The sequence below is a fragment of the Capricornis sumatraensis genome, chromosome 7 (assembly GCF_032405125.1).
Source record: "Capricornis sumatraensis isolate serow.1 chromosome 7, serow.2, whole genome shotgun sequence".
NCBI classification, from domain to species: domain Eukaryota; kingdom Metazoa; phylum Chordata; class Mammalia; order Artiodactyla; family Bovidae; genus Capricornis; species Capricornis sumatraensis.
Genome location: NC_091075.1, coordinates 29,614,613 through 29,625,640, shown reverse-complemented (window position 1 = coordinate 29,625,640; position 11,028 = coordinate 29,614,613). Strand labels below are relative to the sequence as shown.

Here is an 11,028-nt window from a genome sequence, read left to right as displayed (position 1 = left end):
AGAATGGCATTCTAACATGTATACTATCATGTAAGAATCGAATCGCCAGTCTATGTCTGACGCAGGATTCAGCATGCTTGGGGCTGGTTCATGGGGATGAACCAGAGAGATGTTATGGGGAGGGAGGTGGGAGGGGGTTCATGTTTGAGAACGCATGTAAGAATTAAAGATTTTAAAATTAAAAAAAAAAAAAATTCTCCAAGTCAGGCTTCAACAGTTCATGAACTATGAACTTCCAGATACTCAAGCTGGATTTAGAAAAGGCAGAGGAACCAGAGATCAAATTGTCAACATCTGTTAGATCATCAGAAAAGCAAGAGAGTTCCATAAAAATATCTACTTCTGCTATGGTTTTTCCAGTCATGTATGGATGTGAGAGTTGGACTATAAAGAAGGCTGAGTGCCGAAGAATTGATGCTTGTGAATTGTGGTGTTGGAGAAGACTCCTGAGAGTCCCCTGGACTGCAGGGAGATCAAACCAGTCCATCCTAAAGGAAATCAGTCCTGAATATTAATTGGAAGGACTGATGTTGAAGCTGAAACTCCAATACTTTGGCCACCTAATGCAAAGAACTGAATCATTGGAAAAGACCCTGATGCTGGGAAAGATTCAAGGTAGGAGGAGAAGGGGACGATAGAGGATGAGATAGTTGTATGGCATCACCAACTTATGGACATGAGTTGGAGTAAGTTCCAGGAGTTGGTGATGGACAGGGAGGTCTGGTGTGCTGCAGTCCATGGGGTCACAAACAGTCGGACATGACTGAGCTACTGAACTGAACTACTTTCAAAAGCTTTTGCACAGCAAAGGAAACCAAACAAAATAAAAAGACAACCCACAGATTGGTAGAAAATATTTTCAAATGATGTGACCAATAATGGATAAGTCTCCAAAATTTACAATTAGCTCATGACACTTAAGAGTACAAAACAACCCAATCCAAAAATGGGCAGAAGACCTAAACAGACATGTATACAAAGAAGACATACAGATGGCCAAGAGGTACATGAAAAGATGTTCAACACCACTGATTATAAGAGCTTTAATAAAATGTCCATTTGTGGTGGTTCCCTGGTAGCCCAGTGATTATGACTGAGCTTCCAGCGCAACGGGCACAGGTTCGATCCTTACTAGGGATCTAAAATCCCATATGCTGCAGGATGCAGCCATAAAATTTTCAATTTGCTTCAATTTTTATATTATTCAGTTTATATTTTTTACATTTTTAAATGTAGGTTTAATTGGAGGAAAAATGTTTTACAATGTTGTGTTGGTTTCTGCTTTACAGCATCACAAAATAAGTCATAATCATACATAAGTCCCTCTGTGTGAGTCTTCCTCCCCTCCCCACATCCCACCTCTATAGATCATCACACAGTGCCAGGCTATCTGTTTAACACATGGTAGTGTATATGCGTTGATGCTACTTTCTCCATTCATCCCACTCTCTCCTTCCCTGACTATGTCCAAAAGTCTGTTCTCTACATCTGTGTTTCCATTCCTTCCCTGCAAGTAGGTTCATCAATACCATTTTGTAAATTCCATATTTATGTGTTAATATATGATATTTCTTTTTCTCTTTCTGACTTACTACACTCTGTATAACAGGTTCTAGTTTGATTCACCTCACTAGAATTGACTCAAATTCGTTCTTTTTTATGGCTGATACTCCACTGTATACATGTACCACAAGTTCTGTATCCATTCATCTGTCAATGGACATCAACTGTTTCCATGTCCTAGCTTTTGTAAATAGTGTTGCAATGGACAGTGGGCTACATGTGTTGTTTTCAGTCATGGTTTTCTCAGGGTATATGCCCAGTAGTGGAATCACTGGGTCATGTAGTAGTTTTATTCCTAGTTTTCAAGGGGATCTCCTTACTGTTCTCCATAGTGGCTGTATCACTTTAAATTCCCAACAGTGCCAGAGGGTTCTCTTTTCTCCCCTTCTCTAGAGCATTTATTGTTTGTAGACTTTGATGATGACTATTCTGACTAGTATGAGGTGATACCTCATTGTAGTTTTGATTTGCATTTTTCCAATAATTAATGATGTTGAGCATCTTTTCTTGTGTTTATTGGCCATCTGTATGTCTTTGGAGAAATGTCTGTTTATGTCTTTTGCCCATTTTTTGATTGAGTTATTTTTCTGATATTGAGCTGATTATATCATTTGGAGATTAATCCTTTGTCAGTTGTTTTACTTGCAATTATTTTCTCCCATTCTGAGGGTTTTCTTTGAATCTCATTTATTATTTCCTTTGCTATACAAAAGCTTTTAAGTTTAATTATGTCCCATTTGTTTTTGGTTTTATTTTCCATTACTCAAGGAAGTGGATAAAAGAGGACCTTGCTGTGATATATGTCAAAGGGTGTACTGTCTATGATTTCCTCTAGGAGCTTTATAGTTTCTGGCCTTCCATTTTAAGTCTTTAATCCATTTTGAGTTTATTTTTGTGTATGGTGTTTGGACGTGCTCTAGTTTCATTCTTTAACATGTAGCTGTCTAGTTTTCCCAGCACCACTTATTGAAGAGGCTATATTTTCTCCATTATATATTCTTGCCTCCTTTGTCAAAGACAAGGTGCCCATGGGTATGTGGATTTATTTCTGGACTTTCTATCTTGTTCCATTGGTCTATATTTCTGTTTTTATGCCTATTATGCAGTTTAGTTAAGAGAAATCTCATAAAGATCTTATTTAGCATTTGAGAAGACATTTTTGTCACTGAGAAGTGATACTGCTGAATGTTGCTGTTATTTAATTATAAAGAGTTTTTATAAATCACAAACCAAATGCTTTCATGGATGAAACAAAAGAAAAATGCATAATCATATGGTTTAGGAAAATTTCACTCAGATTCTCAGTAAAATCTACAGCTGCAAAAATAAAAAGGAAGATTGAACAAAAATATAATGGTCTTGAAACTTGCAAAAATAACTGCACATTTTAACTAAAATAAGAAACAGAGAAACAAAAACATGCCAATAGTGCAGATTGCTGGTTTATTTTTAATATTGCCTCATTTTTAAAAATAAAGTATACAGACTTCCTGTAAAGATAGAGGATTGAAACAGTACTGAAAAAAAAAAAAGAAAAAAAACCCTCACTCCTTCCGTATTTAACAAAATAAAGGAAAACAGTAAAAAATTACAACAAAATTCACCAGCAAGACCTAAACTATGAATGGGATACAATGAGATGCCCAAACTAAAAAATGTATCACTCCTTGCCCCATCTCCCTCAAAGAAATTAATATATACTCAGGAAATGAGGAGTCAAGAAAATCCTGCTAATTCTCATTATACTTTCTAATTTTGAGTAAAGCTGACTGAAGAGATTCATCAGCCCTGGGAAAATCAGGATAAACCCCAGAAAGTACAATATTAACAACTTCTATAATGTAGGGCAAAATCAGCAGAGTGAGAAACTATCACCAGGAATTTCTATATTCCAGGATATCATACTGAGTTAAGTAAAAGATCTAAAAACTATTGGAGTTCCACACCTCTTTAGTTGGGATGAGTGGGTCCTAACATGGCAATTAATAAACAATAAGAGATAAGGTGTCCATATGTGTGTGGATTTATCTCTGGGCTTTCTATTTTGTTTTTGTTTTTTTTTTTTAGAAAGAAGTCCACTTTCTTTAATGTTGTACAAAAAATATTTGTGTAGAACCAAAAGTAAACTAAACAATATCACATTTGTTTATAGCACAATCTAGCTTTTCATATTAACTTTACTATTCAGACCATAGAAAGTAGGTGGTAATTTCAGGACTTGGGAAAGGGATAACACCAGAAAACTTCAGGGATGTTTCTTCTACACTGTGTATAGCTGTGCTCACAGAGACGGCTTCTCTCACTTCTCTGCTGTGCAGCAACTCAGTTGTATATAAAATTGAACCTGCTCAAAAGCTGGGGGAGACTAGAAATGATGGGTCCATATCCAGGGGCATTGTCGTATAGTTCAAACAGCGGTGCAGCCACCAGCTTGTAATTTTTAGGGACTGCAAACAAGGCTTTCTCTTGAAGCTGAACCAGAAACAACTTCTTATGTTCCTTAGGTTTTGTAATATGTGCAGGAATATATGGATACTGAGGAGGCTCAAAATTTGGTCTCCACCAGTTGCCAATGCAGTCATCGATGACCCAGTCTTGCAGGACTCCATCTTGACGACCCAGTATCTCTGTCATTAAGCGTTTTAGTCCTTCAACTTCATCTTCTCCTGGATTAAGCTCACCACCAGGTAATTTGAAGAACGTTGTTCCCAGCTGTAGCAGTAACACATGGGGTAGCCGGTGCTCATGGACAATCAAAACACCTTCTACAGTCCTCCTCATGCCAATTTTATCAAATTCCTCCCTCATGCGCTGAAATCTGGCTGCAACAGAGCTGTCCTTCTCATAGAGAGGCTCTTTTGTACCAAAAGTGTAATTGGTAAGAGGGTACAGGTTGATGGTGCGCTCCAGGGTGAGGGGCTTGGTCTGCTGAATGTACTTGTTGCCGAACTGGGTGACTCCCCGGGGCCAGCCGGTCTGCGACCGATTGGGCGGCACCACAGACATGCTGGCGAGCTCGGGCACTAGCAGCGAGCGGAAAACGGGAGGCAGGGAGACTTTCCCTGTGTGAGCAGCGGTTGTCTGCGTCCCACTCAGCAGACGCCGGCGGCCATTAATAAGAGAAAAAAGAATATACAATGGAGTAAAGACAATCTCTTTAACAAGTGGTGCTGGGAAAACTGGTCAACCACTTGTAAAAGAATGAAACTAGATCACTTTCTAACACCGCACACAAAAATAAACTCAAAATGGATTAAAGATCTAAATGTAAGACCAGAAACTATAAAACTCCTAGAGGAGAATATAGGCAAAACACTCTCAGACATAAATCACAGCAGGATCCTCTATGATCCACCTCCCAGAATTCTGGAAATAAAAGCAAAAATAAACAAATGGGATCTAATTAAAATTAAAAGCTTCTGCACAACAAAGGAAAATATACGCAAGGTGAAAAGACAGCCTTCTGAATGGGAGAAAATAATAGCAAATGAAGCAACTGACAAACAACTAATCTCAAAAATATACAAGCAACTTATGCAGCTCAATTCCAGAAAAATAAACGACCCAATCAAAAAATGGGCCAAAGAACTAAATAGACATTTCTCCAAAGAAGACATACGGATGGCTAACAAACACATGAAAAGATGCTCAACATCACTCATTATCAGAGAAATGCAAATCAAAACCACAATGAGGTACCACTTCACACCAGTCAGAATGGCTGCGATCCAAAAATCTGCAAGCAATAAATGCTGGAGAGGGTGTGGAGAAAAGGGAACCCTCCTACACTGTTGGTGGGAATGCAAACTAGTACAGCCACTATGGAGAACAGTGTGGAGATTCCTTAAAAAATTGCAAATAGAACTACCTTATGACCCAGCAATCCCACTGCTGGGTATACACACCGAGGAAACCAGAATTGAAAGAGACACATGTACCCCAATGTTCATCGCAGCACTGTTTATAATAGCCAGGACATGGAAGCAACCTAGATGTCCATCAGCAGATGAATGGATAAGAAAGCTGTGGTACATGTACACAATGGAGTATTACTCAGCCGTTAAAAAGAATTCATTTGAATCAGTTCTGATGAGATGGATGAAACTGGAGCCGATTATACAGAGTGAAGTAAGCCAGAAAGAGAAACACCAATACAGTATACTAACACATATATATGGAATTTAGAAAGATGGCAATGACGACCCTGTATGCAAGACAGGAAAAAAGACACAGCTGTGTATAACGGACTTTTGGACTCAGAGAGAGAGGAAGAGGGCGGGATGATTTGGGAGAATGGCATTCTATCATGTATACTATCATGTAAGAATTGAATCGCCAGTCTATGTCTGACGCAGGATACAGCATGCTTGGGGCTGGTGCATGGGGATGACCCACAGAGATGTTATGGGGAGGGAGGTGGGAGGGGGTTTCATGTTTGGGAACACATGTAAGAATTAAAGATTTTAAAATTTAATAATAAAAAAAAAAAAACAATAAGAGAAAGAACCCAGGTTACACAGCATGAATTATAGTAAGCTATAGCTGAGACCTAGCCCTTGCACAGGTCACTTGTTCATTCTTTTATTTGTTCATTTAACCACTCTCAATTGAACTGCTTCAGGTACTTAAAAAATGGCAGTAAACAAATCAGGTAAAAATATTTAGTTTTATGAAGTTTACATTATTTAGAAAATTATTAAAATCAAAACTCAAATATGTCTATAGCATATTACAATGTGATTAAAGAAGAGACATGGAGAAGTCCTTGGGGGAGAAGGGTTCCAATTAATAGTCAGGGAAGTCCTCTGTGAGAAGGTGGTAAATGAGGAAAGACTGGAAGGAATTGAGAGGGAAGCACTGGACAGGTGATACTGAGATTCTAGGCATCAAAGACAGCAGGTACAAAGGCAGGCCTGAGGAACAGCCAGGTAGACAGTGCCACTTACATGGAGTGAACCCGGTGGAGGTTACTAGGGGATGAGAGAAAAGTTGGGTTGGAGCTAGAGGCAGGTATATTGCATAGGACCTTATATCATTGTAAGTATTTTGGATTTTACATAGAATGAAAAGTAAAGCATGGAGTGTTTTGAACAGATGGGAGATTTAATCTAATTTATATTTTAATTAGCACATTCTGACTACAATCTTGAGGATAAATGCTAGAAGGAGCAAGCAGACACGCAAGGAGACCCATTAGGAAGTTACATCCATCATTCAGAGAAAAGTTGATAACAGTGGTAGTGCCAGAAGTTTTAGAGCAGTTGAAATTCATATATATTCTGAAAGGAGGGTCAATAGGAATTTCTGCCGATTACATGAAGGTGAGGAAGAGATGAGTCAAGCCAGAAGTTTGGCTTTGGATATGTAAATTTTGAAATGCCCACTAGACTTCCAAGTGGGGGTTTGATGATTGACGCTTAGTGAAAAAGCCTGACTGGATGGAGGTAAAACATGAGACTTCATCAAAATAAAGATAGCATTTAAAGCTGTCATCAAGGCTCTGAGATTTAAAAAAAGAAGTTGAAAAGTAGAGACTTAGAGCACTCCAACTTTAATAAAATTAGAGAGATCAGAAGGAACTGGAAAAGGAAATTGAAAATGGGTGGTTAGGGAGACAGGATGCTGTTCTATATGTTAAACATTGAAGTTTCAAGGAGGTGAAAGTAAAAGTCAGTCGTGTCCGAATCTTTGCAAGTCAGACTATACAGTCCATGGAATTCGCCAGGCCAGAATACTGGAGTGGATAGCCATTTCCTTCTCCAGGGGATCTTCCCAATCCAGGCAGGGATCAAACCCCAGTCTCCTACATTGCAGGTGGATTTTTTACCAGCTGAGCCACCAGGGAAGCCCTTCCGGGAGGAATGAGTGCCAAGTGTCATGTCAAATGCTGCAAACAGGTAAGATGCAGACTGAAAATCTACACCAGATTTAACCACATGGCCATTCTTACTGGCCATGACAAGAGTGGTTTCTGTACAGTGTAGAGTAAAAGCCTACTAGGTACAAAAGAGAATAACAGGAAAAGAGGTGGGAAAAACAAGTCTAGAAAATGTTTTAAGGAAAGTTATAGTAAATGGAAACAGAAACATGTAACAATGATTGGAGGGGAAGAGGGATCAACCAAGCACTTTAAAAATGCAATATATCAGAATCTGATGTTGAGATGGTCTAAGAGAGAAAAAAACCTGATGGAGAAGGAGAGCACAATTGCTGAAGAGATGCCTTTGAGTGAAGGAGGACCTGATCTATTAATAGTGCATGATGGAGAGAGGAGGATGTAGGTGCAGGAAGAGTTCATAAATACTACTTAATATGCAAATACACAAAGTGTATAGATAAGAATGTTTAGCCTTTAGAAAATAGTAAAATAGAGAAAATACTCTAAAATGTACAAAAGTGTCAAGGATAATTCAATCACATGAAGTCAGAGAAAATAAAAGATCTGAACAAAGCTCCCCATTTTAACATTTCTAAAAAATGAAAGGAAATAGCCCATATAAACTATACAAACATACTATAATAGGAAAAAAAGAAAAAGTATTAGAAGTTAGAGAGATGCAAAATAAAAACATAATTTGAAACATAATACAAGGACTAAAAGCATATTCTCAAGAACAATCTGAGAAAAATTTAGAAGAAATTAGAAGTCAATAAGGTGACTCACAAAGATACGATGAAAGACAACAAAATTAAAAGCCAAAATACTCAAATTGAATGTACAGATTAGAAATAGTAAGAGTCAAAATTAATAAAAGTCACACCAATGACTTTAGAGAATACTTGAGATAGTTATAAAAATTAAGACAAAATAGAAACAGAAACATATTAAAGATTCTCATTGAGATATGCTGATAAGCAGACACTAAGATGATCAAAGAAGGCTGAGCGCCGAAGAATTGATGTTTTTGAACTGTGGTGTTGGAGAAGACTCTTGAGAGTCCCTTGGACTGCAAGGAGATCCAACCAGTCCATTCTGAAGGAGATCAGCCCTGGGATTTCTTTGGAGGGAATGATGCTAAGGCTGAAGCTCCAGTACTTTGGCCACCGCATGCGAAGAGTTGACTCATTGGAAAAGACTCTGATGCTGGGAGGGATTGGGGGCAGGAGAAGGGGACGACCGAGGATGAGATGGCTGGATGGCATCATGGATTCGACAGACTTAACTCTGAGTGAACTCCGGGAGATGGTGATGGACAGGGAGGCCTGGTGCGCTGCGATTCATGGGGTTGCAAAGAGTCGGACACAACTGAGGGAGTGAACTGAACTGAAGATGATCAAATATATGGATAATTACTCAATAGAAATATGGTATATTGAATTTAAAAAACTAAAGACGTGTATTTTAGTAACATTTCTCTGAATAAATGAAGAACTAAATTAAAGATGTTACACTATATATTAGAAAGGACTTTAACATTCAGAAATGCCAGAAATGACACTAACTCTGGTTAAACTTATTCTGTGTCCATGGTAAAGAGTTCCTCAGGCAAACAGGCAGGAAATACAAGTCAGCTTCAAGGAGAAATAAATTTAAGCTAGTCTCAAATTTCATCCACAACACTCAATACCAGAATTTGGTCAAACATTGTTTTCAAATTCAAATTTCTGATGGGGAAAAAAAAAATGTGTGAGTGAATATTATTATTCCCCAATGAGTTGCTTTTTGGGTATAAATGCAAATGCCAAACACTCTAATATATGAGACAACATATATGAGTTCATGGATACTTAAAAATTAACTATTCAGTGTTGAAATCCAGACAGCCAAAAGATGACTCAAAAGTCAAGAATTAAAATTTAATGATATAGCTATGATTATTTAAGGATGACACCAAATGTTGAATTCATTTAGTGCTCTAGTACATACCTGCTAGAAAAATTAGGGTTGTAGGGGAATATATAATATAAACCCTGCCCGAGAAAAATATTATTAGCATCAAAATAATTAAAGTGAGAGGAATGGAAAAAAACAGAGCAAGTAGTCATTACATGTAGAATAAGCTGAAACATGTAGTTAAAAACATTTTTTTAAAAAATTTCTGTGTTCTCCTCCATTACACGGCCAGTAACAGAGAACATGTCTATTTTGCTTTTGAGTTGACTATCTGCCTCACTCAATCACTCTCTCCTATTGATGTTCAAAATCTATTTGGAGTTCACTGAAGACAGGAAAGTTGTTATAGTTAATTTTATTATTTTGTGTTCATTTGTAGCTGAAATAATTATTTATAAGGAGATATCTCTTTATATCGGAGAAGGCAATGGCACCCCATTCCAGTACTCTTGCCTGGAAAATCCCATGGATGGAGGAGCCTGGTGGGCTGCAGTCCATGGGGTCGCTAGGAGTCAGACACGACTGAGTGACTTCACTTTCACTTTTAACTTTCATGCATTGGAGAAGGAAATGGCAACTCACTCCAGTGTTCTTGTCTGGAGAATCCCGGGGACGGGGGAGCCTGGTGGGCTACCGTCTCTGGGGTCGCACAGAGTCGAACACGACTGAAGTGACTTAGCAGCAGCAGCAGCAGCAGCAGCAGCAGCATTTCTTTATATTATTTGGTTACCAAGGATATAATTCAATTGTAAAGAATTGTAAATACTTTATTCTTTCCTTTTATGTACCTAGTTTTCAGGATGACAAGATTCCTGAAATGCTAGAATGACATAGACCCCAGAACATGTCTAATTTTACCCACTAATTGTTTAAAATTGTTATGGTAGAAATATTTACACCACAGAAATTGTCAAATGCTATGAACAGAAATTATAGATAATATATTTTTAATAATTTAGATGCAGATGAATGGATAAGAAAGCTGTGGTACATATACACAATGGAGTATTACTCAGCCATTAAAAAGACTACATTTCAATCAGTTCTAATGAGATGGATGAAACTGGAGCCGATTATACAGAGTGAAGTAAGCCAGAAAGAAAAACACCAATACAGCATACTAACACATATATATGGAATTTAGAAAGATGGTAATGATGACCCTGTATGAGAGACAGCAAAAGAAACACAGATGTGTAGAGTGGACTTTTGGACTCTGAGGGAGAGGGAGAGGGTGGGATGATTTGGGAGAATGGCATTGAAACATGTATACTATCATGTAAGAAATGAATCTCCAGTCTATGTTCGATGGAGGATACAGATGCTTGGGGCTGGTGCACAGGGATAATCCAGAGAGATGACATGGAGTGGGAGGTGGGAGGGGGGTTCATGTTTGGGAACTCATGTACACCCGTGGTGGATTCATGTCAATGTATGGCAAAATCAATACAGTACTGTAAAGTAAAACAAAGTAAAAATTAAAATTAAAAAAATAATAATTTAGATGTTTCTAAAGATAAGACATGGTTTTCAACATCTTAAAAAATATTCATTTGAAAACAGAACAGCAGGGAAAAAGAAAATATATTTCAAAATGTATCATTTACTCATAACTGCCACTAATATACTTG

General features: G+C 37.9%; 1 protein-coding gene across 1 annotated transcript; it reads right to left on the bottom strand.

Moving 5' to 3' along the window:
* Positions 1 to 3,823: 3,823 nt before the first annotated feature.
* Positions 3,824 to 4,569, bottom strand: LOC138082243 (cleavage and polyadenylation specificity factor subunit 5). Its single transcript, XM_068975544.1, has one exon. The coding sequence runs from the start codon at positions 4,567 to 4,569 to the stop codon at positions 3,886 to 3,888; it is 684 nt and encodes a 227-aa protein (XP_068831645.1). The 3' UTR covers positions 3,824 to 3,885.
* Between the last annotated feature and the right edge of the window lie 6,459 nt (positions 4,570 to 11,028).

Excerpts from the sequence above, each read along its gene's own strand:
- LOC138082243 (XM_068975544.1), bottom strand. The coding sequence starts at position 4,569 with ATGTCTGTGGTGCCGCCCAATCGGTCGCAGACCGGCTGGCCCCGGGGA.